This window comes from Stegodyphus dumicola, chromosome 1, assembly GCF_044657685.1.
Source record: "Stegodyphus dumicola isolate Sdum_Otavi_A_Nest chromosome 1, ASM4465768v1".
Taxonomy (NCBI): Eukaryota; Metazoa; Arthropoda; class Arachnida; order Araneae; family Eresidae; genus Stegodyphus; species Stegodyphus dumicola.
Window position 1 is genome coordinate 295,113,357 of NC_140768.1, and position 22,755 is coordinate 295,136,111.

The 22,755-nt window shown below is 31.6% G+C and overlaps 1 protein-coding gene across 1 annotated transcript in view; it reads left to right on the top strand.

Annotated features, from left to right (window-relative positions):
* Nucleotides 1-22,652, top strand: part of LOC118196723 (gephyrin-like) — a 60,481-nt gene extending 37,829 nt beyond the window's left edge. The window contains exons 16-20 of the mRNA XM_085808698.1: nt 3,389-3,510; nt 6,717-6,804; nt 9,941-10,014; nt 11,304-11,472; nt 22,212-22,652. Of these exons, the coding sequence (XP_085664824.1) occupies nt 3,389-3,510; nt 6,717-6,804; nt 9,941-10,014; nt 11,304-11,472; nt 22,212-22,457 (699 nt within the window). The 3' untranslated portion in view covers nt 22,458-22,652. The remainder of the gene's footprint in view (nt 1-3,388; nt 3,511-6,716; nt 6,805-9,940; nt 10,015-11,303; nt 11,473-22,211) is intronic.
* The last annotated feature ends 103 nt before the right edge of the window (nt 22,653-22,755 follow it).

Here is a 22,755-nt window from a genome sequence, read left to right on the forward strand (position 1 = left end):
TTCGCTAAGTTTGTGAATGTTTCTTCTGGGAAAAGCCAACGTGGATGTAGAAAAGTGGCATAAATCAAATAATGCATGTGGTGCTTGGTTGCCATAGTCTACTATACACTGGTGTGCAAAAATTAAGGACGAGACGGTTTTTTCAATATAATTTTGTACAAAAGCTTTCCAAATCAACACATTTAATACCGTAAGATCCCCAATACATAAGGATATGAGTAATGTAAGCAACACTTACTAGAAGAGAAATCAGAGGGATAAAAAGAAGCTTTATTGAAAAAGTAGCATGGAGCGCAATGCGACTGAAGGCCGAAACATCCCTGTGATGGGTGTCCAGCAAGAAACATCCGGTCTTTAATAGGGGGTATGATCTCCCCTGACTGCTAGGCAGGTTTCACAGCATCTGCCCATGCTGAGAATAAGGGTGTCAATGAGTTGTTGAGGCATTGCTGCCCATTCGTCTTGCAGCGCCAATTGAAGCTCCGTAATCGTTACTGGTGGTAAGGTACGAGCTGCCAAGCATCTGCCTAGAAAATCCCATACATGCTCGATGGGATTGAGATCCAGAGATCGTACTGGCCAATCCATATTTTCAATATCCTCACTCTCTAAGAGCTGTTCGGCAGCTACTGTGCGATGACATGGTGCATTGTCGTCCATGAAAAGGAACTGCGGACCCATAGCGCCTCTAAAAAGATGCACATATGGAAGAAGAATTTCGTTACAATAACGGGTCCCGTTGACTGAACCTGCGTCAAAGATGTGAAGGTCTGTACAACTACCAAGCATGATGCCTTCCCAAACGAGAACACCGCCACCTCCATACCTGTCCCTTTCAATGATGTTCGAGGGATGATTGCGGCTTCCCCGCTCTCTCCAGATGAGTATGCGATGAGAATCGCTACTCAGACTGAATCTGCTCTCATCTGTAAAGAGTACTCGTCCCCATTCATTGTCTCTCCAATTCCGGTGTTCCCGGCACCACATAGAACGCTTTCTCCGATGGGCAGGCGTTAGAGGTACACACCGTACAGGGCGTCGTGCAAACAGACCACCACCGTGCAGTCTTCTGGCCACGGTAAAACGCAATATCAGTCGTCCAGTCGCCTGTGTCGTGCGTCTAGCGATTTCTCCCGCTGTCTGCCGCCTGTTTCTTCTGGCCTGTAAGGCAATATACCGGTCATCTGCGGGTGTGGTTCCTCGTGGACGACCACTACTAAACCCCCGGATAGCTGTTCCTGTAGTTTGAAATTGTCTCCAAAGTCGTGAAACGATGCTGTGAGCAATTCCGAACTCTGCAGCCACACTTGTCACACTGCGGCCTTCCTCCAACTTCCCAATGATTCGACCTCGGTTAAAAGCATCCAGATGTCGTCTAGCAGATTGATTATTCGCCATTTCTCGCTGAGGCAGCAACTCGGTGTGATTTTAACTGCTATACGGCGTGCAATCTCTTTGCCAGAAATACTGATCTTACACCGACAACATGCTTTATACTACTTAGACACTCCCCCATTACGTCTACCTGCATATCTGCGCATGTGCCACCGTACATCACCTTACTTAATCTCCTGATTGGTCTTTCTGTCCGCTCAGCCTCTTCGTTCAGCTGATATGCTAATTTTTCGACTTCGTCCTTAATTTTTGCACACCAGTGTATACTAAATGGTCGGAAGCCTATGCCTTTCCTGCTAAAAAAATGTTTTAAATATTTCAGAAGTCTTATTGGAGAACTGAATTTAACAATCTAGAATGCCTCTCCTTATTCTATTTGATCAAGGAACAAACTTCACATCTTTCCTATTTAAAGAATTCTCAGGATGGAGAAGACTCAAATCACTCCTTTACATCCACAGTAGGATGGCTGATTCAGCTGAGTAATTTTGGGCAGTCTCTCTCTATTTAATCCCAGAGACAACAGAAACTGGTGCAAAAAACTGCCATTATTTATGCTAGCACATAGGATTATCATTCATGAGAGCACTGGATTTTCTCCATTGCAAACGATTTTTGGCCATGCTGTGTAACCTGTTCTTTGGACAATTGCTAGGCATGACTTTTTCACCTGAGCAATACGTGGAAGATCTACAGGCACATTTAGAATACTTTATGGGTTTACCAGGGAAAGGTTCAACACAACCACCGAGAGAATGGTACAAGATATGATTCTAAGTGGATGGAGAGGGAATTCAAAGATGCAGGTCAAGTTTGGTTTTATAGTCCAAAGCGGCATGACAGGATCTCTTCCAAGCTACATGCATCCTGAAAAGGGCTTATGATCAAGGACTAAATGACATAGTGATGTATGTACAAAGAACTCAACCTTTAAACATAAGGTAGTCCACTGGGACATGCAGTCCTTAAGTAGGGAATATTATAAATATTTGTGAATAAGCAATTTTCTGCTAGTGTATAGGATTATCATTCATGAGAGCACTGATAAATATTTTAGGTATAAGCAATTTTTTCTAAGTGGATGGAGAGGGAATTCAAAGATGCAGGTCAAGTTTGGTTTTATAGTCCAAAGCGGCATGACAGGATCTCTTCCAAGCTACATGCATCCTGAAAAGGGCTTATGATCAAGGACTAAATGACATAGTGATGTATGTACAAAGAACTCAACCTTTAAACATAAGGTAGTCCACTGGGACATGCAGTTCTTAAGTAGGGAATATTATAAATATTTGTGAATAAGCAATTTTCTGCTAGCATATAGGATTATCATTCATGAGAGCACTGATAAATATTTTAGGTATAAGCAATTTTTTCCCTCACAGGCTTGGGCGACAAATTTTGTTGCCAAGTTTGCAAGTACTGGTTATTTTTGTCAACTTAATAACTTTCTAGAAGATTCACAAAAACACATTTTGAAGCCCTATGGCCAATTATTCCAGAGCTCATGCTGCAGGGTTGTGGTCACCTTCCCAAGTACTGACCATGCCCGATGCTGCTTGACTTCTCATGCTGCAAGGTATAAATATGGGTAGCAGAGCTAAGAGGTTCAGTTGTGAATTAGCTGTAAGATTAAGTATTTAGCTGAGCTACGAATTAGGGTTTACCCTTCGAGTGATTTGAAGAACTTTATGATATATTTTGTGTGTTAAGGAGAAATTGCTAAATACTTGCATTCTCCTTGAATTTCAGCTACTTATTGTGCTATGCATGTTATTTACTATACTTATTTTCATAATAAATTGTTTATTTTTTCCTGTTTATCTGGACTTAATATTTTAAAAAGCATCAACAATCCGTTTACTTGTAACAAGATATTATTTTTTCCTTTAAATTGTTTTGAAATATTGCTTTAATTGCTTGATATCATAGAAATCTTACATGTAGTATAAAATTATTTTTATTAAAGTTTCTCGTACACATTTTATTGTTGTAGGTAGTAGAGCCTGAAATGCCTTTGAAGCCTGGTTGCATAAGGGACAGCAACAAAAGTACTTTGACGCATATGATTATTGAAAATAAAATCCCAGTAATTGATATTGGTATAGCTAGAGATACGTAAGTTGATAGATTTAGGTTTTGTATTTTATTCTAAGCAAAATGGGGAAGAAGTATGATTAATTCATAACTATCAAATTGTTTTATAAGTATTATTCTTTTTATTTGTGGTACTATTGTAACTTTGAATCAAAATAACTTATCATATTTGTTAATTAGAAGCATTTAAAGACCACTTCTATGATATGCTATACAAAGTCTGAAATCCGAATATATATAATACTTTAAAAAAAGAAAAGTAGATGTGCTGTGAAAGTGATTTTTCTTCCAACTAATTGGGATTACTGTTCTTTCAAGCACCTGCTGACTAGGGAAATAAGCAATATGTTGGAATATGCCTACCTGCTGACTAGAGAAATAAGCAGGTGCTTAAAAGCCATTGATTTGAAAGCCACTGATTGACGTTAGTAACTGCCATGCTTTCAGCCATTGGGTGATTGTGGAGGATATGTTAATATTTTTCATTTTCATATGAACAATAAGTGAAGCCTTAAGACATATTTGTTCAGAGTTATTTTTTTTTTTTTTTCCTGCAAAGAAGTGAGCAAGAGAGAAAGATATAGATTCCCAAAGGATGTAAGTTCAGTTAACATAGCAGTTGCTCATATTGGTTTACTTTTGTTAGAACAGCAACCAAAAAGAATTAGATTCTGAAGAGCCTTAAGTTTAATTAACATAGCAAACTATGCTCTTCCTTAACGTCCTTATTTGAGTAAGTTTTTTTGGAGCCTTTTTTAAGACTATTATTATTACAGCTGTCTTATCAAAATTAAAGTTTTGATTTTTGATGTTATGTGAAAGTTTCTAATTCTGGTCTGGAAAGCATATTTGGTAGTTGCTTTCTATATTGGCCTCTGCAGCAGAAAACAGTATTGGTGCAATTTGGGCTTAAGAAAGTTTGATTTCAAAATTATTCAAAGTAAAAACATTATCTTAGCATAGATTTTATCACTACCATTAATAAAGAATGTGACAAAGAGGATTTTGGAAATGAAAAATTTTTTTATTGACAGTTTAGTGAGAATTTTTGACATGGCAATTATAGGACTTGAGCAGTAAAACTTTATAGCTGAACTAGAAATTATATTTGTCTATAAAATTAAAGAGATATTAACACAAAAAATCAAACAGCTTAAACAACTTAAATTGACAGAAATGTTTACTAAGCAAACAAGTTCTGTGCTTTTTATGAGAATTTTGATTTTTAAGGTCATTAATTCTTTATTATTTCATAAACAAATATTTCACAATTTATAATTTTCTGCATTATTGTACTAGATTTAAACTGATGGTCTAAAATCTGGAAAACTCTGAAATCCAGAACCACTGACATCCTGATGATTCTGGATTTCAGAATTTGTACTGTACGTGGTTTGTTATTTTTAAAAATGTATTTTTCATTTTAAAATTTATTTATATTTTCAAAACATAATTGTGTATATTGAATGAAATCTTAATTGCTTTTTTACTTTGCTTGCTTGAAATCAAAATATTTTTTACTAAAGTTAGAGAAAAATCGAATGCAGTTGTTAAAAAAGTTATTATTGGAATATGTCTACCTTTGATGAATGAATTATATTCCAAATAAATATAATTTTGACCAAAATGGCATACTTGAATCTTTTCTCCCTTGATTTTTTGTGTTATTACAATCATTTAATAATTTCATATAGCAACCAAAACAAAAGAGAAGAGAGTCAATTTTAGGTATTCTCTATTGTTTTGTTAATAGAAGTCTGTAAAATAATACTAATTATATGAATTGATTCTCAGTTTTGAGATAAGAATATTAAAATTTAAAAAAAAAAAGGTATAATAATACAAGCATGTGAAGACTGGGTGGGAAAAGAAAACTGATTTTTTCCCTCTTTTTTCTTTCTTGACTGTTAGCTTTTGTTAGCCTTTTACCAACTACGATTATATACAAAATTATGTTTATAAGATTATAGATTTTAAAAAAATATTCTCTTGAACTGTAGAATGTGTCAAGCTATATATATTGTTGTGTACTATGGATTCGTGGATTTGGACTGATTGATGACAACACTTGATGACAAATGAAAACACAATTTATTCGTCGGTATTACACAGGAGAGTTCCAAAGACATGTTTACAGTCATCGAAAAACTACGACAAACATGTTAAAACAATCAACAACACAGCTTTCAGGCTGTAACAATGAAGACAGCTTCACAGGAAAGCACTAAGTACAGCTCCCGACTCAGTCGATCGCTCTCGAGCTGATCTCTGAACCCAAGACACTACTACTGAACTCAACATACTCTAGACCAGGGTTCTCAATCGGTGGTATGTGTACCAGTGGTGGTACGCAAGAGAAAAATAGGTGGTACGCGAAGAAGCAAGATATTTTTAACTATTAAATTCAAGAATTAAAACCCCAACATCCTGATTGAGTTTTTTCTACAACACTGGTAAATTTATGCGATCTGAGCACCAAATGGGCGATTTCTTGCCAAATCTGGCAATTCTGTCTTTCCTTGCCTTTTTCTGACAACTCTAACCCCGCTTTGCGGGGAAGCTATCTTACCACAGCTGGGCATTTTGTAACAATATCATTTATTCTTTTAACCTTTTTTGGATTGCCTTTTGTTATATATCATGATGAGACAGCTGAAAGCATATTATTAGGGAGGAAGTTTTATAACTTGGTTTTCAGAGAATAGTTTTCAGGGATAAGTGTGTGTTGTACTACTTGGCCTTAATTATATAAACTAAAATAAAAGTCATATAAAGTTGAATAGGCAAAAACGTTTATAATTTACAGGAACTGAGTTACACCTATTATCTTTCCACTACTGGTTCACAACTTTAGTGAGAAGCTGAATCTGTTTCTGCACTCCTTACTTGTTATATTAAATTACATTAATGTACCTCTTGAAATTTTTATTGTTCATGAAAATGAGTGTATTATTTATTATATGAAATACCAAACTCTGTATAAATTGTAAACAATGAGTATATATTTAAAACTTTGCAGTCTGTTGAAATCATTTAAAAAACTGCATAAAAAAATGCTGTATATAAGCTAATCTTCAATTTGAGTCACATTAATTATATGAACTTTATATAATATATATTGATTTACTTTCAAGGTAATTTAAACATTGTAGAAAGCTTATGTGATGCCTAATGATATGACTTCTGATTAAAGTATGTGAAAATGTGCATTTTTCTTTTCCTTGTAGACCTGATGATGTGAAATCACACTTAATGTTAGCATTTGAAGCAGCTGACATTATCATTTCAACAGGTGGTGTTTCAATGGGTGAAAGAGTAAGCTATATGTATGCTAAAATTATAAATTTAGAATCAAACAGCAGCCAAGAATTTGCGACTATTGATATAGAAGAACTTTTAAAAAGATTTTGTTCAATAATAATTTTTTTTTCAATAACTGTAAACTGGAGTAAATGTGTTATTAATATGTGATTTGCTTAAAAAGAAAAATTCATACTTGATAACAAATAGTTCATGTTTTAAAATTAAGAATTTTTTTTATTTATTTATTAACTTATTTGTTATTGATTCCAAAAAAATTTTCATATAAATGTATTGACTTATATTTGCTCCCTAACTGTTTGGGTACATTTTTATTTACTTTTTATGTAACTATTAAAATTGTTTTCACTTGACTTTTAAGAAGTAGTTTATTTTTGCATTTTCATTTCAGGTAGTCTCACATACTGGAAAATAATGCAAAATGACCTATGCTAAAAGTTAAAAATAAATATAGTTTTAGATAGGAATGCGATCATAACATTATTAATAGCTGAAAGTTTTGAATTAATTAGTGACTGAAGATAGAAATAGCAAATTGTATTGAAAATTATATTCCTGATTTGCAGTTGTATACTTGTTGAAGGTCATTAATATCTGATTAATTTGTGACAACTTTCCATATTTGATCAGAATAGCTTGAAAGTTATGTTGTTTTGACTGATATTCCTGATCTGAACATAATCTAGATCAGATCTATAAATTCATCATAACCAAAAGGGTAAGAGTTGCTCTTGTTGTTGGCCAAGGCCTTTAGCATCTTATAGGTAGGTGATGGACCAAGGACTTGGCCTTGCAGGTACTTGTAGGCCATGTCTTTGATAAATTTATAGGCTCAGTATGAAGTTGCCCAACTTCACCTTAGTTTTTTGGAAAAACATCTTGGAATATGGATCCAGGGGTCTCCTACGTCTTTTCTCTTACAATTAACCTCTTGAGAAATTAGGGCTTAACTGTTTTATAAGTGCCTTCACACTTATAAATACCCATGCTTTCTCATGGATTGAAATCTGGCCTCAGCACTATTATGGTTGGCTTCCCTATGGGCCACCAAGGCACTTATATTGTGAATAGGTACAATACTGAATATCCGAGCATGAAGCCCTACCTCATTAGAACAGAATGACATTTTTCGAATTATAATGAAAAACAATATTGTAAATCTAAAAATCACTTAATGTGTAATGTATTATAGAAAATTATTCAATTAGTCATGCATGTCCATGAGTAAAGTACAGATGTACTTAAAAGTGGGAAGAATTTATAGTTGCTTAGCAAGTGAACAGGTGAATTGATATAATCACCTGGAGTACATACAGAAAAAATACAAGGATCAAAATATTACTACTAATGTACTCAAGAATTTGAGAAATTATGTACATGGGAGCAACAACTATACACTAGAGCTGCATTTAGTATAGTCTGATGCCGTTTAATATCATGTGAGTTATATATTACATTTAACGTTATGTGAGTTATTATTTATCAATGATCTGATACAATCATAATTTATTAGCTGTTGTTTGGTTGGAAATTAGTCAACCAGGCCATGAAAACAGCTCTGAGCTGGGCAATATTCAACTCCTTGTTGATTTGATACCAAGCAGGTAGCAAGAATTGTGTACTGATTTAAAGCTGGAATTTTTATTTTTTGATGGAAAAAAAATTTGCTCTTTAAACAAACCAAAACTATGATTTCATTTGTGAAATATTCTTAAGTAGTATTAGGTTTTGTCAAATAAAAAGATGATGTTAAAAATTTCTTTTATCAGGTTCTGAAATAAAAATCATTTTCATTTGATTTTTATTCTACACCCTGACAGGAAAAATCATCAAGAAAGTACCTTAACTTTTCTGAATATTATGAGAGGCAAACAATTCCATGACATCATGCAGGGAGAAGTAACCATGGATAATAGTGCAGTTTTCAGCACTAGTCAAATGACTGTGTACTTAATGAGTTATACTGCTTGAAAATGTCATTTCAACTGCTAATAAACTCCTAGTAGGTTCTTGTTGTGAAGAAAATTGTATTTCATAAAAAACAGCCCATAAGTGGAACCTGTATTTCTTTGAGAGGGTTTTTTTTTTTTTTTTTTTTTTTTTTTTTTTAAAATCTGTTAGACAGTAAAGAATGATTACCCAGACATAATCTTTATACTTGAACTCATAAAACAATGTACAAATACATGAAAGGGATTACAGAGTAAATTTCACAGTTGAAACATGATTTTCAGGTACCACAGTCATAAAATTTCTGTCTTTTGACTAGCTTTGTTTATTTCATTATGATCAAAACTGTATGATTTTAAAAGCTTCATTTTTCTCCATAGCTTTTGTTATTTAAATGTTTTTAATTTGTTTCCAAAATATTAATTTATGCTAAAGCACAAAAATTATATCTTGTATTTCATAAATAAATAAAAGTATTACAGATAAATTAAAGATATTAAACACAGGTGGTTTTATTATTATTATTATTATTATTATTTATTTTGTGTTTTAGTTATAAACAAGGTTAATTTGTGAGTAGTAAAAGAAGGAGATATGATTAAAATTTTTGAATATAATGTTGTACAATATAATTCATGATGCTAATTCTTAGTATATTCTTCATCACATATTAAAAATAAACAGAAAGTGGGCAGTTAAAACTTTTAAAACCGGTATAGAAGATTTTAATTCAATTTGATAATTTTTATAGACTTCAGTTTATTATTTGGTATGTCATTTTTATCAAGGCTATATCTTTGAAGTATAAAATAATGTTTTGTAGATTATTTTTTTATAATGACATGGCATTTAAAATTTTAAATGTTTTAATGAATTCAAAATTGCTTCATTGCATAGTATAATTGTTTCATACTTAATGGGAAACACTGTGTAATGATGCAATAGTTTTTGCTACTCCAAAAAATCCAGTAATTTTGGTGCAGACCTCAACCTCCTATAGCACCTTGTTTACTTTTTTATGATTTTCTTTTCTTTTCTTTTTTTTAATTAGTAACTTCTGGAGCACTTTGTGTAATTTAATACTCATGTTTGATAATGAAGTGCAATGCTAATCGAACAATTCTATAAAATTCATTTTATTCTCATTTCTTCATACTTATAGCAATTATTTTATTTTAAGGACATGTTGAAACTAGTTCTAGAGCAGGACTTTAGAGCAAAAATTCATTTTGGCAGAATACATATGAAGCCAGGGTATGTCATGAATAATTTAATTTTTTTTTTAAATTAAGATTTATTAATTTGTGAATGCTTGATGAATAATAGCAGCTAAAGTTAAATAAGAGGTATAAAAATAAATCAATTTAGATGATTTATAAAAAAATTATAAAATTTGCAAATAAATGTGCATACAAGCAAAATTCTAAAATGTCTAAATTAATGTTGTATTGTGGCTCATTGATTCAATTATTCATGAATATGTAGAGTTATTTTAAATTCTGTGTTTATCATCCCCTTTAAGGAAAGAAAATCGTTCTGTATACTTTTTTTTTTTTTTTTTTTTTTTTTTTTTTGCATGTGTGTGTGTAGTAAACACAAAAGTCTTTTTCAGCATATGTAAAAATATTTTTTACTATCCTTAAGGTTTTTGAAACGCTATAATAAAATATTATTTAAAATAATTATTCTTCAGTTTTGGTAGTATAAATCTTTATTTTTGATTTTTTTAAACCTAATAGTGAGAGAAAAGTTTCATGAAATGACTTAAAATCCATGATATTCTTCTAAAATAACTTGTGTAAATTATGTGTAATCTAGTATAAGTATTTCAACAATATTATCTACAAGTTATTTGCTTGTCATGAAACTTTACTAAGCATAATGACTATAATCAAGTGTCATTTGTGCAAATTTTGAAACTTTTCTTCTGTGTCTTTAAAAATTTTAGAACATCAGGGTGAGGTCTTGATATTTGATTGTGGCCACATTATTTTATTTTGGTATTGATAAAATTTCATTGAATAAAATGAAATTATATTACAATGCAAATTTGCTTTAAGACTAGCTAATGCATCTTAACATCAAAGCATCTAATAAATATCATGGCATATTGTACTGTAAACTGAAATTCCTTATAAACTACTTCCAGGAGAATCATTTTCTAACTCTGAAAGTTTAAGACTATATATGTTTTTTTCCAAATTACAGTTTATTGCTTTAACTTATAGAATTATTTAATTAAGGGCATGGTGTCTGCAAAAAGTTATATATACAACTAAAAAAAAAAAAAAAAAAAAAAAAAAAAACGCTTTTTTAATGAAAATAAATCTATTAAAGTTGTTATTTTGTAAAATCTGAACTATTTAAATTATTAAAAAAAAAAGTATTTATCCTAAATCTTAAACAAATGCTTGATTTATTTCTTCTTAAATTTTTATATCTAAATATTAGCCTCAGCTTTCATTTTATGACTTGTCAAGACTTGGATATATTTAAATTTTATGTATAATGCAAAACTTTTTTTTTCCCCTTTTTAATTTAAGGAAGCCAACTACATTTTCGACTGTAGTTTTTGAAGATAAAAAAAAATTAGTGTTTAGTTTGCCTGGAAATCCAGTATCAGCATTTGTATGCTTTTATCTTTTTGTTATACCATGCATAAAGAAAATGATAGGATTCAAGCAACCAAGGCACGCTACTATTAAAGTTGAAGTAAGTTAAAAATTACATGTTTTTCTAAAATATTCATCACAATTTTTAATATGTACTGAATTAATTATTGCAAGTTGTTATTAAAAACAGAATATTTAAATTACTATTAAATGCATTCTGCCAAAGATGTTTTTAAATCTTTATTGATAAAGATGGTATAGTGGTTAGGAAAGCCTACTGCGGCATCGAAGAGCCTGGGTTTGAATCCTGGAGAAGGCATGGATGTTTGTAAATGTGTAATGTCAGTGTGGCATGGGGGGCATTCTAAATATGCGATGGGCTGAAAGTCCTCTCAAGAAGTTACTGGTAGGGAAGAGGGGTGGAAGACCCTTGCACTCGTCCCTCCTCCCGGGTGCTCTGCATCAAAATTGGGGCAGAACTGAGAAGTTGCACTGTCACATGTATGGTGCTCAAGGTTCTTGCTAACAACAAGCACAATCTTGCTCTCCTTGCCACGATGAATTTCGTGGGCTTGTTCAGATGTTACTGCCAGACACAATAATCCAATTATTTTAATATTAATAACAGTTTTATGTTTTATTTTAAAATTCTTTGTGGCTACTGATTTTCTATACTGATTCTCCCTTTTTGGCTTATTTGGACAAGAATCGCTTATTTTGTGATTCTAGTAGCATAGCCGAGGCATAAGGAAGGACATCTATCCCTGGGTGCAGAATTCAAGGGATGCCAAACTGATGTTGCTAAATTTTGAAATTAAATGTTTTCTGTCCTTTGCAAACAGAAGGGTTGCGAAGTCCTCAGTTGTTCCTGGCTACTGAAAACCCTAGCTATGGCTCTGCGTGATTCTTTTGCTTTCTGTTGGAACATACAACAGAATCCCTCTTTGTATCTTTTCTTATTGCATGAAGCATGTAATCTATTTGAATTATTTTACACATTCACATATTGAATTAGTTGTTTTTGCTTTCCATTTTTTCATCAAAAAAGACAAAATCAAATAATAATTTGTTTTCCAATTACTGAAATAGGAAGAGTAATGTACAAGCTGATATACACTGTGACTTAGACATACTTGGTTGTGGTGTAACTTATCCATGCTGCTTATTATTAATGATTTTGCAGCAGCTATAGTGGAGTGCAAAGAATGAAAGTACTTTTAATATCATATTTACTCGAATATTTCTCTTCCTCAAGGATTTCTGTTTAGCTCTATCAATGAATAATTTAGAAAGTAATATACTCACACAATTAACAACTTAATCTCTATGCTTGTATTCAAAAATACAAAATAATTGCAATGGTCAGATATCATCCCATTGTCTTCATTCTTGGAATCACATCTAATAATTAGTTTATTTGGATGCTATAGCTATCAATATTAAAATAACGCAATATCCATGTCCTGTTTTCATCATTGAGAACTTGTATGAATTTGATATTTGATGTTCAGATTAGTCAGTGTAACTTTGCAACAAATTATATGGATGTAAAAAAATAGCAAGGCCAAGTTAAATGTAACAAGTGTGACAGTAAAATGTTAAGGGCTCTTAAGAAAATATTTGCATGCCTGTATACTTGAAATGCAAATAGTGCTGAAGTGTAATAAATAATTAAATGCCCATAATTACTTAATAATATTAATGTTTTAGTAAAATTATGATTTAATATTTTTATTTTAATACTCTTATATTAAATCTTCTGCACATCAATACTAAAATACATAAAAGTTAAAATCGTATCAATAAAATAAATATTGAATGGAAAAGAAAAAATAAAACCTCAAACTGCTAAAAATTTTTTTTGGAATATTTTAAAATTAAAATATAATGGATTAGTAAATTAGATGACTATCAAGTAGCAGATTTAGCAAATTTTTCCCTTGTGTTCGTTTTAGCAAATTCATCAGTTATTTTCAAAGTATAGATGCTGTTTAACACTTCTTGTTCCATATATATTAGAGCCGTACTGTTTAGACTTTCTTCTGACATTGCATTTCTTGAATATTTTTTTACCCTTTTTAAGACAGAGAAAGATTTCTCTCTGAATGCATTGGAAATTGGAATAGTCAAAAAAATTATTTAAATTATTTCCACATCAGGAAAAGTTGATGTCATTTTTCTTGGAGCATGATAGTGTGACAGAAATAAATTTTTCTTCACTTTCTTTAAAAAACAATGAAAACTGTTTCATTTCATTATCAAATGTGTAACATCATCATAATTTTTAATATATCTATGTATTTTTTACACAAAAATTTTTTTCCTAAATTCAACAAATTTAAATTAGAGTTAAAATTCTCTACATTATTTTTATATTCTGCATTTCTACAAGAAAATTGTTATATTACATTGTCACAAGTAATATGAAAAGAATTGAAGATAATTTTCACGTGTTGAAAGTGGTTGCCTGTGATTCTGTTCTTCAAAGTGTAATATGCCGTTGCAATTACCTTGTTTTCTATGCTAAAAAATTTATAACGGAATCATCCGATAAAATTTTTGAAAGATTCTAATAAATCAGCTTCTTGAAATAAGAGTCCACACACAGTGGTTTCTAAGAATTTGCTGATAAAATTCATTTTCTGTAAAATGGTGCTCCAAATTATGGTCAGGAATATTACTTTATTACATTTCTGCACAGTTTTTTAAATAAAAGTATAACATTCACTACCGTTACTTTCTTTTCCAAACTTGAAGTACAGATATCAGGTAAGGCTTCTTTTATATGATTGTAACAGTTTTAAAGCTAACAGCTCTTGTCAATCATGTAGAATCAGATAATTTTTTATAATTAAATTATTTTCACTCTTTTTTAACTTTCTGCTCAAAATTTCCCAGCAATCAGGACCAAAAAGCAAAGGATTTTTGCACAAACATAAAATAGTGAATAGTGGCACACACTATTCAATATTGTGGCAACTTTTGCAACAAAACTACACACTAAATTTAAAGAATGATTAGCAAAAGAGATGTATTCACACTTGGCCTGCAATCCTGAGTATTTTCCTGATAGGTTTTCTGCATTGTCTTTGCCCTCTGCAAACTTTAACATCTATGCCTACGTTGCTAAAGATGACAATACTTGTTATTCCAAATATGGTGCTGTATATTCTTCAATTGATATAAACTTTAGAAAAATTTGTTTTTACATCATCACTTGGCAAGATGTATCTTATAACTAATGTCAAATGATCACTGTGCAAAATATCAGGCACAAAGTCAAATATAAGACTTTAGTAAATTGCTGATTTAAGTTTTTCTGTTACATATATTATTAAATATTTTTGTTAATGATGCTGATGAATTCCTCACAAATACCACATGGTAAATAATTTACTTTTCCTTGTTCTCAATTAATGTATTTTTTAAATGCAAATTCAGAAATCTGTCATACTCATTGAGCTATTCTAAGCATGTGAAAGTTTTCTTTTTTGTTTGAGTTCTGATTTTCATCATGACCTCTAAATGCTAACCCTGATCGACTTAATAACTTAATAGATGATACAATTCTTTTGAACACTTTTTTCTCACAACTTTATTAATTTCCTGCATGTTGCAATAAATCAAAATCAATACTGCTTAAAGCTAAAGATTTTCATACAAACTGCATGTTTAAAACATTATATGTACAATTAAGGAAGGGCTGAATACATTCACACAAAGAAACTTTGAATTTAGTGTTAATTATTCGCATTATAAGTTCAGAAAAGTTTGGATATATTTGTTCAGAATCAATTGCTGGCATGGTATCGGGATTTAATGAAAATTTCCCAATACCGCAAAAATCGTCTATGCAAACATTTGTGTGTTTAATCATATTTTGTCAAACGATTTTTGGCATTTGAAAAAAAAAAAGAACTTGCTTTAGAACACTGTTTTGTAAAATTTGTAAAAAAATATCATTATCATTAAATACAAGGTGTCTGAAATGGAACTATTATATGATGCTACCAGATTAGATCCATCACTTACTTCCAGTTCTGTTGCGAAAAGTCGGCTACAGAATGTCACCAAATCATGTGTTAGGTACTAATGTTGTATCATATGACACTGTGAAGGTTTGGTACCAAAAGTTCAAAATTCACGACATGACATTCAAGAAGCACAGCACTTTGGCAGGCCTACTGATGTTAATGAGGTCCACCTGCGAGAACTTGTGGAAGATCAGTATGCAACCACTCAAGAGCTTGCTAAGGAGTTAGATGTTAGTGTCATGTCCATTAGTCACCCTATGGTTTGTAGAAATGTGGCATACAAATTCAGTCACTAGGTGCCACATGAGCTGACTCAAGTAGATAAGGAGATACGTGTTCGGGCCTGCTCTAAGTTGCTCTAATATCAACGCAAGGTCAAAATTCTGGACCAGATCATCGCTTGTGATGAAAAGTGGATTTACTTCAACAACACAGACCAAAATGTGAGTTGGTCTGGGTGCGGTGAGTCCATCGGCAGCATTGCAAATTGCAATTTGATTAATAAAAAGATCATGCTTTGTATCTGGTGGGATTTTCAAGGTATTATCCACAAAGAGAGGCTGGAAAAAGATATCAGTGAGGTGTACAGTGAGATGCTAGTCTCACTGTACACCTCACTGCTATCAAGGAAACACTGCTATCAAGGAAACGCTGCTATCAAGGGAAAATGTCAAACTGAGTTCCGGCATGAAAATGTAATGTTTTCTCAAGTTAATGCCTATGTTGGCATTCATCAGCTGGACTCAAATGGGATCTTTTGCCACACCTACCATATAGCCCCGACAACATTCCTTCAGACTTCTACCTTTTTTTGCAGCCACAGCTACATTTTGCTTATGCTATCTTCCACTGAACAGGACATCTGAAATGAGGTTGATCTGTTTTTGGACTTGCAGCCACCAAGTTTCTGGGCCAAAAACTTTGAAAAAGTACCAAAACATTGGCAGAAAATCATAGATTTGGATGGGGGTTATTACCCGCACTAAAGATACTGCTTTCATGTTCCCCCCTAACTTTATTAAGAAAGATTTTTGTCATAAAACTTTCATTACAACCAGATATTTTGCTGCTATATTTCAAAATAGTAGAACAAAAATATAATTGTTGAAATGTTAGTATTCGCATGATGCTTTAATTGCAATAACTAACATAATGCAAGTTAAAAGATTTTGCAACAAGGTGCTGCAATTTAAGTTCATCTTTTACTTCATAAATGAATCAGAATATAAATTAAAACCAAACTTCATAAAACAAAATCGAGTTTCCTGAAGGTGCCGATACTTTTTATGAAAGTTGCGCGACTAAAGTTAACAAATGAACTTGGTAGGACTGTGAGCACTTGCCCGGAGTCCCTTGAGTATAGAGACCTCATGCTAATCCATTTACATTTAATTTACAACTCATTTCTGTGAGCGGTTATCATAAAAACCAAGCTTTATTGTTAAAATGTAATTAAAATATAAAGAAATATGCAAAATAGTGATTACCAAATCATTTTCCACCAATTCCAGAGTTTAAAAATACTTATTAAAATAAAAATTCTGGTGCCTGGAACAGTATTACAATCAAGTTGTTTTTATTGTGTGCTTGCCATGTGCACTAAAATGTGTTAATATTAAAAAATAACACATCTTATATTTCAATTATGCATTAGCACTCTTGTCTTCTCGAAAGTTCTATGAAATGACGGTTAATATTTCAAGAGAAAACGGAAGTGATTGATTAGGGTCTTATCAGATGGGACATAATAGGAGAGGACAGATTTACACTGCAGCTTATTAAAATGTATGCTGATGTTTCTACCATCACCATTATAAGATTAAAATAATGCTATTTAGTTTCATATACAAATCAATTCTATTTATATTTGTGGTATTTAATAAGGATAAGATGGTTGAATTTTCTCTTGAAATATTAAACTCTCAGTTTAAATATATATTGACTCAGAACCCTAAGAATTTCTCCACTACAATGAATTCATTTCTGTATGCTGTATTAAAAGCAATGATGGTGTTCTGGTATGTTACTCAAACTATAAAAGGTTTGTAAATAAATTTAATTTAAAAATACTGATATAGACAATTACCAGTTGTTACAGAATTTTATCTTTCATTTTATTTTTTTATGAAAGTGATGATGTACATTTGGAAAAGAAATTTATAGAAAAAATATGTAATATATCCCTTCCTAGAGCATCATTTGTTAATTATACTAATGGTATAAATTATTAATAAATTTGTTTCAAAATATTATTGGAAACAAATATTGGCTTTGTGTATCTCATTTTGGCAAGGATTATTCTGTTGTAATATGAATGATAAGTGAAAGATGGTATAACTACTAAATATTTCCATTTTTCTATTCTGAATTGGATTTTATTCATAATGAAAATTTTAATACCTGAAAGAATTTTTAAATCTTATAAATGAAGCTAAATTGAAAAAATATATAAATTTAAGAACTAAGAAATATTTAAGTTTCTTGCAAATTATGGTAATTTTGAATTTGCAATTAATATCATATGGTAATTTTTTTAAAATTCTAATTAAACTTCTTTTGCAAAAGACATTAAATATTATTATGAACGCTTATACTTACCAATTTAACAAATTCAAAATGGTAATAACCATTGTTACCAAAATAAGCAGAAAAAAGCTGTATATGAAGCAAACTCACATTTACACTGAAGAAAGCAAATGCTGTTTAAAATGTTCAAGCCATACGGCAGCAGTATGATTTGCAGCAGTCACTGATGACTTTGGATAATGGTGTACGCCAGGGATGTCAAACTCATAGGTACACTTGGGCCAAACAAACAAGGTTTAACTTTAGGCAGGCCGTAAAAAAAAAAAAAAAAAAAAAAAAAAAAAAAAAATCAATATTATAGAAACGTAGATTTATTTCGAGTAATACAATAATAAACATATATATATATTTATATAGAAAAGAACAAGAAAAATTTAATGTTTACGTCCTGATACTTGACATCTCTTCTCTGCTATTATCTTTCCTATTTTGGGAGAAATTTTGTTTGCAGTGATAACTTTCAACGCTGACCCAAGGTGAGCATCATTAATACGGTTTCTAATAGGAGACTTATTACTTTTCATGACTGAAAATAACTGCTCGCACCGATAAGTGCTACCAAACATGGAAATAATTTCATATGCGAATTTTCGAGTATTTTTAAACCTGGCTGGTAAATATTTGTAAAATTCAGGCACGCCTACTTCAATGAATTTTGCTTTCAAATTTGAGTTGCATTGAACCTCGATCACCTCCATTTGCATATGGCTGGGTACTGAGTCAATACTTATTGAGAAAATCGAAGAAAACAAAAAACAAAACAAAACAAAAATTGTCTTCGAGGGAACTAAAATCATTAAACCTCGTTTCAAATTCAGTTTTTAAATTTGCAATTTTTTCTGCGTATTTTTGATACGAACAAGTATCATCTAAACTTGATTTGTTCATGCTGCACGTCGGGAAGTGCATCAAATCTTCATTTTTAAGTTGTTTTTCCCAAAGAACTAGTTGACATTTGAATGCTTTAATTATGTGAAACATGTTCGTAATGATATGATCTTTTCCTTGTAACGATAAATTTAAATCATTTAAGTGTTTTGTTATATCAACCAAGAAAGATAAATTTTGTATCCATATTGGATCGTAAAACAAACTTATGTCTTGATTTTTCGTTTTTAAAAACTGACATATTTCTTCTTTCAAATCCCAGAATTGTTTGAGAATCTTGGAGCAAGATAACCAACGTACCTCGGTATAGTAGGACAAACCCGAATATTCACTATCTAACTCACTTAAGAAAGCAGTGAATTGACGCTGATTTAAACCTCGAGATCTTATAAAATTTATAACTTTTTTTATATATGACAAAACATTCTCCATATTTATTACTTTCGTGCATAGAACTTCTTGATGTATAATACAATGCATATGATGAATGTTTGAACCGTGAATTTCACTAAGTTTTTTTTCTTAGTAATGCTATGAAGCCCTTATTTTTCCCGGTCATTGATGGAGCGCCATCTGTAGCTACAGAATTTAATTTTGCCAAAGGTAGATTGTATTTCTGCAGAAGTCCCAAAACACAAGTAAATATATCTTCTCCTGTGGTAGTACCAGGCATCGGTATTAGTTCCAGTAATTCCTCAAAAAAGTTAAAATTCTTGTCACAAGAACAAAGAAACACTGCTAATTGAGCTTTGCCACTAATGTCCGTGCTCTCATCACAGGCAATGGAGAAACTTTCGAAACTAGATGATTTTGCTTTGATCTGATCACTTAAATTTGTGGCTAAATCAGGAACTCTTTCCACAACTGTATTTCGAGATAATGAAATTGATTGAAAAGCCTTCACATTTCCAGGACAAACAATTTCTCCAGCTTTCATTAGGCATTCCTTGATGAAATCACCGTCAGTAAAAGGCTTCGAGTGTTTAGCTATCAACTCGGACAAGACGTAGCTTGCATGTACCGCCGCTTCACTTTCTTGCAATACTTTACTAAACATGGACTGTTGCTTTTTCACTCCTAACTTGAGCTCTTTCAACTTTTCTTCTCTCAATAATCCTTCGTAATTGTTATATTTCGATTTGTGTTGTTCGTAATGACGTTTAATATTATATAACTTTGGTACATTAATAGTATTATCACATATCAAGCAGATTATTTTATCTTTTATTTCACAGCAAAAATATTCTAATTCCCATTTTACTTGGAATATTCTATGTTTGACAGCGATTTTTCGTTTAATTTTACTACCACTTGGTTTTGATATAGACATACTGAATACAAAGGGCTGAAATAAACACGGTTAACGTTAAAAAGTTAACAAAAATTTATTCTTTCCACAAGAGATAATCAAAATGCTGAAATATTTCTTCAAAAATATTCTAACAATATCACAAAATGTCAAACGTTTAGCAAAAATCAATTCAAAACAGAGAAACTAATTCTATCTCACAGCGAAATCGCTACAAATCAATCGCAGCATTAAGTAAACAAATAGTTCGCTAGAACTACAGCTACTACTGAGATGAGTTGTCTGTTCTCGGCTTTTATAAGCTTTATAATTAATTTCTCGAATATACTGGAAACATCTATAAATATCTGGATTTTTGTGGATGGCAACAGCAATTACAAGATATTTATTTATTAGGTATTAAATGCACGCGCTGTTCTATTTTTAACCTTCCAACGCAGCTGTCTTTTCAAAAATCGTCTGCGTTGCTAAGGCAACATGAAGCAAATCTAATTACAATTCTAAATTTAAAAAACTAAATAAATAAATAACTATGAAATCCGTAACAATATGAATTAAGTAATAATTAATAATAAAGCAAAGTGCATGCACCAATATATTGTACAAAACTATGATTGGAAAACTGAGACCATGAGTTCGGCAACATTCGGCTATCGGGGGATGCGTACAAGTTCTGAGTGCACGTGTCCCCCAAAAGCCGAAGATAGCTGAACGCAAGCTACTCACACGCATTTGTAATTTAAGTAGTGTGTGTGTCAGCTCGCTGTGAGTAATCTAACAACACTGAATAAATTATCGTTAATTACTTAGCAGTAAACATTTCATTTTTTTCTTCGTCGATATGTTATTTTATTAATATATATTATTATTTGCCGATATATTGGCCGGGCCGCCAAAATATTTGTTGTGGGCCGCGAGTTTGACATCCTTGGTGTACGCCAAACTTGGTTAAAAAGTGAGGAAAGCCATTTATGTCTTATAGCTAATCCTGGGTTTTCAACAAAAGACTTAACAGCGGTCACTTCCGTGATATCTAAAACAGATCAATATGGTCATTTTCAAAAAGTTTCAATTCATAAATTCCAGTTTTTTTTTTTTTTTTTTTTCTTTTTACGGCAGGCACTCACTTTTCTAGTACTGACCACTCCTAAGGGCAAAAGGGATGGCCATTTTATTCTGGTGGCACCTAATAGGTGGTCACCATTTTAATTTCTAAGAATAGGAAAAAGTAAGTAGATAGGAGAATGCAACAAAATTTAAAATGTCATTATCTTTTCCTATTTGTTACTTTTAAGTGAAACGGATAGATGAATATATTATATTACTGAGGTATAGCTGTAATAAACAATTTTGATTGATTATCATTAATTAAAAAAAACTTGCATTTCCAGACCACTATGTGTTCAGGGGGCCTCCTCAAAGCCGTCCACCAGCCTTTTAACTTGCCTCTGGCACTGAAGAGATTAATAATTAACAATAACGTTCTATTCATATATGCTTTTTAATTATTATTTTTTTCTTTCTTTAACCTCTCACCTCAGAAATTGTACACATTGTATAATTTTTCAACCCTTGACTTCCAAGAGATAAAATTAATGAAGAGAGCAGAGCACTATGAGAAAAATGTGGTAGCAGCAACTTAAAGCAGAGTATTTTAAGCTGCTCGCTATAAATAGAAAATTTCTGGAGTAATATTTAACACTGTTTTTTTTTTCCCCCCCCCAAAAAGGTATCATTGTACGAATAATAATCTCCCCCCCACACACACACACCTGAGAAAAACTGTCAACTTTACATTTTGTTTTAAACACTATTCTAACTTCCCACAGAGTACCTTGATTTCATAAAACAAATATTTAAATCCTGCAATTGATAAAAAGAGTTTTCATTTGAATTACTTAAATCTTTCACTTTTTACCAGAAATATGTTGCCTTTCTGTTGCCCCCCCCCAAAAAAAAGTGTATGAATAATTATACAATGTTCAATAGTATTTTCCTATAACCTAATTTTTATTTTGATAGCTCAGTCAGGATCTGCAGTTAGATGAAAGGCCAGAATTCCAACGAGTATACTTAAGTTCCACTCTTGATGGTACTTTTCTTGCACACAGCACTGGTGCTCAACAAAGCAGCCGATTATTAAGTATGCAGAATGCTGATGCTTTGTTAGTACTACCACCTCGAACGTCTGAGCAATCTATTTTAAAAAAAGGCTCCAAAGTAGATGCCATTCTTTTAACTTCTATTTTTGGAAGCATTTTAAAATAAAATTCAGCTATACTATTATTATAATATGCCAATATTCTTTAAATAAATTAAAAATATAATTCAGTTTTAATTTCAATTAAATATAAGTGTTAGCTTCTTATTTTTAATAAAATTAAAATTACACTGACATCTTTGTTAATATAAAACAATCTTGCAATCATGTTCAGCTGTTAAAATAAAGAAATTAACTCTTCAGTAGCAATTTTTTTTTTTTTTTAATATTAAGAAAATGTCAGCTTCCAACTCTAGAAGCATATCTAGCTTTCTTTATGTTGAAATTCATACTAAATATACAATA